Source organism: Sphaeroforma arctica, assembly GCF_001186125.1.
Source record: "Sphaeroforma arctica JP610 unplaced genomic scaffold supercont1.356, whole genome shotgun sequence".
NCBI classification, from domain to species: Eukaryota; class Ichthyosporea; order Ichthyophonida; genus Sphaeroforma; species Sphaeroforma arctica.
Genome location: NW_014040202.1, coordinates 5,422 through 9,892, shown reverse-complemented (window position 1 = coordinate 9,892; position 4,471 = coordinate 5,422). Strand labels below are relative to the sequence as shown.

The following is a 4,471-nucleotide window of genomic DNA, read 5'->3' as shown; positions in this document are numbered from 1 at the left end:
GGGTTTAATTGAAGTGATTGTATATGAGAGCTCTCAACGGGACGGCAGTTTGGTCACAGGCCACACCGGTAGTGGCACTACCGAACAATACAACAAACTCAGACGAAGAGACATTCGCGAGTGCGGAGAATAACCTTAATAAAGCCCGGACAAAAGAATAGACACAAAACCGCCCAATGTGTGACCTGATGGGTCGCAAACACACAGCCGTACGTATACAATGGGAGATAGCCAACACCGATCGATAGCATAGGCAAAAGTTCGGTACACACCTGAATATCCTCCACACTGTCTATGTCGACTTTGCCAAAGTCGGAGCTCTCTATGCGCTGCTTGCTGCCATCCGCCACAGGCATGATGCGATCCTGTTGTATGGGCAAGCAAGAGTGGTCAAAAACTTAAAGTTGGGTTGTTTCGTTGATATTTGAATAACGCTTAAATGTGAGCCGTTTGTATCGAGCCACGAAGATGCATATCCGTACAGTCAATATCCGCATAGTCTCCTGGGGAAGTGAAGGTTGGTGCCATCCCAATACACGAGCGAAGAATCTTCACTGACTACTGTGTGTGAATCTGCCAAATTTAGTCATAGATCCTGCAACTACAGCACACAGATCCCCCGAACGCATTGTGTATGTCTGAAAGAGTGTGTGGCATTTGGTATATTTCTCCCTGAGGCAACTAACAAACATACATACCCGTCTGCCCCATAAACGGCCAAGATTTAGTACAAGCAACTAGAGAAATATACTCTCCCCATCACAAAGTATCCAAATTTTGTATGCATGAGAACGTCTGCAATATCCTGACAAATCCCGGAACATCACCCACCACAACCCCGGACGCAGTCGAATCCATGCCAATCAACAGACACATACCCTCGATTCCATGCCGCCTTCATCGGCTTTGCTGACCCTTTTACGCTTGCCCTTGCCCCTGCCCCTTTTCTTCTCCTTTCCGGACTCCTGGACCTCCAGGTCCTTGCTCTCCTCCATCTCGCTCACCCAATAAAAGGTCCCATTGTTGATACCTACCATGGCTCCGTCCGGTCTGTTGCGGTCATTCGCCAACTCGTCCTCGATTTCATCGGCGATTAAAAACTTCGTTATACGCGTGCGTGCTACGTTCATCTTGGCAACCCCAGCGATGATCATCGGTAAGAACGCCAGGGGGAATCTGCAGTGTGGTTTCGTTGGCCACAGTACAACAGGGCAGGGCTGAGATGAGAAGGCAGCGAGGTGCATGAAAACAGGTCCACGGACGGCCCACTCAGTACCAGTGATACAAGCAACGGAAACAGAGCACGAGATGACTATAGGCCGTCAAGAGTCTATCGGATACAAGCCTAGATACATGAAGGGTAAGTTCGCATCCTCATACCGCGGGCAGCGAAGGGATTTGTGAGGCAATAAAACATAAATGCATAACGGAGCAACTAACCGCCAGCAACGTATGAACTACACCAGACTGACAGCATAACTCTACAACGACAGCAATCGGGTATGAGCAACCTGACACAGCTCCATACACTGCAACGATTCATATGCAAGTCACTGCGGGCAAACATTGTCTGTTGAAACCGTATTAACATAATTTATCACGATAAGTTTACAACATAGTCAGGTAGTTTGGTGGTTGGTTGCCATGTCACTATATAAGTACTCGGAGGCTGTGTGAGTCATACGCAAATAGTTTGTTAGGTGGGTACCACGTCACTATATAAATACTCATAGGCTGTGCGAGTCCAAATCGGTGCATACCTCAGTGTTGCAAACAGAGCAATGGCCGGGAACACCACGTTCGCCTGCACGATATTGCCCGTGGCTGTGTACACAGTGAATGTGGTGATGGATACAAACACGGGTAGCGAGAGCAGGAAGAAGGTGTTGATAGCCTTGTAGATGGCCAGGCTCTTCGTGACGTTCATCTCATCCTCCCGTACCTGGCCAACCTTCTCGATGAAACTATCTTCCCAGGCATTGAGCTTTATGACTGGGTTGTAGGTAAACCGAGCGCGTGGAGGTGCGGGCAGAAAGAATAGAACAGGTTAATAAACAAGAATGACTCGTCGGTGAGTATTGGCTGTGGGGCTGAACTGCAAATCGCTCAGGTGGAGAGGGTTGAGCAACACGTCGTTTCATCAGAGCGCAAGTAGTAATTTGATTTTTCGGCCAAGAAGAAGACTAACATACAATGGGTACAAAGAACATAGAATTCTAATTACGCCTGACGCAGGCTCACAAATACAAAGTAAACACCATGGTGTACGAGTTTACGTTCCAGAGTTACGCATGAACGATACGCGGTTCTATTAATAAATAAAATCGTCAAAGTAACAGCTAAATCCTTGCTGCCAAGGCTAAGGTACGCTTGTTACGCTTGTTATGATCAACCTCTAGTAACAACCGTGGGTGCCAACCAATCATTGTCAAGATAGCTGCATATAAGCGATGCACAGGGGTTATCCTTGTACACTCACCCCACAAACAGCCTCGACCCACCTCGAATGCCTTGAAGAATCTCAGTCAGGATGCCCACGCGCACGTCTGTGTGGCGCTTGAGTATCTGAGTGCATGTCATCATCATCTTAGCCAAGGAGCCGCAAATCGGGAACAGCAGAACCATTACAACCACCCCCGCGAAACAACTGGGGCCTGTTCCGGAGTGTGCGGATATGAGTATATGAAGATTTGAGCGGCAGGGAGTGTCATGTACATGAATTGCCCTTGATAAAAAAGCTTGGTCGACACGGATAGAAGTAAGGCTTGTCGAGCGAATCAGGTAAACATTGCTACATAAACCTAGTACATGGTATACTATACTACATAGGGTATACGCAGCGAAATGTGTTCGTATACAAGCCTCCCCATGCCATGGTAACTGACTCTATAGTAAGTAACCTTATATAACTGGCAGCCACCATTCAGAACATCATCGGATATGTTATGCGATGAAGAATGGCGACGAAAGCGCGTGCAGCAAGTTCCTTTTCACTTACCGAGAATGTCGTACAATAACCCAATGATGACGAAGATTATGAGCGGCGAGACCCAGAGATTGTGTATCATGGGAATCGATTCTATGAAACTCTGTGCGTCTATACTCATCAAATTAGTGATACGCCCCTGGCTCATGGTCGGGTCCTGTGTAGGGTATAGGAACACCACGAAGTGGGCATGACAAATAACAACAAACATACTGTACCCTACTTTCCACTGGAGTGCATGCAGAATATCCCGTAAATACACACTTTTATCATAGACACCGGCCAACTCGATCACTCAAATGGTTCAAATAAAACGTATTAATCCACACAAACGTAGCAACCGGAAGAAAGACAAGTCGTACCTGGCGAATGGATGAGTTGAGTCGCAGACTTTTCCGGAACACAGACAGCGTCATCAGAGCCCTGACCTTCATACCCAGTCGGAACCCTCGCAGAAAAGCATGCCCCTGTGCCAATGTACCTAATAAGGGCAACAGACCATACAACGCGGCATATATGTAACCGGTTTGCATACTAATGGTTGGATCGGTTAAGAAGTTCACGATTTCGCGGAGTACCATGGGGCCACCAATCGAACAGGCGGCAAAAGTCAGCTGAAGTAACGCCATGACAATCAAATCGACCTTGAAGAGCGATACGAATACCTGAGACAAGACGCCATAAAGGATGAGAAACAGAAGCAGGACGAAGGATTGTCATCTATTTTGATGCAGAGAAGCAAGAAGAAGCATTCTCATCTATATTGATGCAGAGAAGCTAAACGACACCGTGGTCACCGACGAGTGTGACTACTGTACTATCTGATTTATGTGATGATGCGAGAATGCTATCATTCTCGAAACTTCTACTACTCCTTAGGGAATCACACACACATGCATATATACACATAGTTAGCCATAACTCGACTTCATCGAAAAGGGAAGAAGCATATCTGACCGCTCGAGAAACACACACAAAAACAAACGATCGCCATACAATACAATCACATGGCAGTCCGTATCCATAAAATGAAAAGTCGAATCGAGCTAACCAAGCGAACACATGTAAACCCATTATCGGCGTGCAAGGGTTTAATCCTTAATAGGACCACGTACACATACCCTGTACAATGACGGCCTGATGGGCTTCTCCTTCTCCGACAAATTAGGATCGTTTACTTTGGCTCTCCAGGACTCAACTTCCACATCCCATCTCACTTTAAACTTCTGAAACAACATTTCCGCCTCTAAGGATTTGTCCACTGCCCACATATCATCAGGCTGAAGCTGACGTTTGGCTCCCAGCCATATAATAGGGTCGATCTACGTGGGTGAATGTACATATATACTAAGTTGACAATAGAACGAAAGTAATTTACAAAACGCATACATAGCACGAGCCACAGGGAATAAATATACGTATATCTAATCAATAATTAATATACTATACATATATATATATATATATACATACATACATATATAT

General features: G+C 46.1%; 2 protein-coding genes across 2 annotated transcripts in view; both read right to left on the bottom strand.

Moving 5' to 3' along the window:
* Positions 1-2,625, bottom strand: part of SARC_05531 (hypothetical protein) — a gene marked incomplete at both ends in the record, with an annotated part of 5,262 nt that extends 2,637 nt beyond the window's left edge. The window contains 4 exons of the mRNA XM_014300600.1: positions 273-365; positions 879-1,176; positions 1,761-1,992; positions 2,502-2,625. Of these exons, the coding sequence (XP_014156075.1) occupies positions 273-365; positions 879-1,176; positions 1,761-1,992; positions 2,502-2,625 (747 nt within the window). The remainder of the gene's footprint in view (positions 1-272; positions 366-878; positions 1,177-1,760; positions 1,993-2,501) is intronic.
* Positions 2,626-2,990: 365 nt separating this feature from the next.
* On the bottom strand, positions 2,991-4,257 carry SARC_05530 (hypothetical protein; the record flags this gene model as incomplete). Its single annotated transcript, XM_014300599.1, has 3 exons — positions 2,991-3,143; positions 3,349-3,651; positions 4,108-4,257. 3 exons carry the CDS (start codon positions 4,255-4,257, stop codon positions 2,991-2,993), a joined length of 606 nt encoding a protein of 201 aa, XP_014156074.1.
* Between the last annotated feature and the right edge of the window lie 214 nt (positions 4,258-4,471).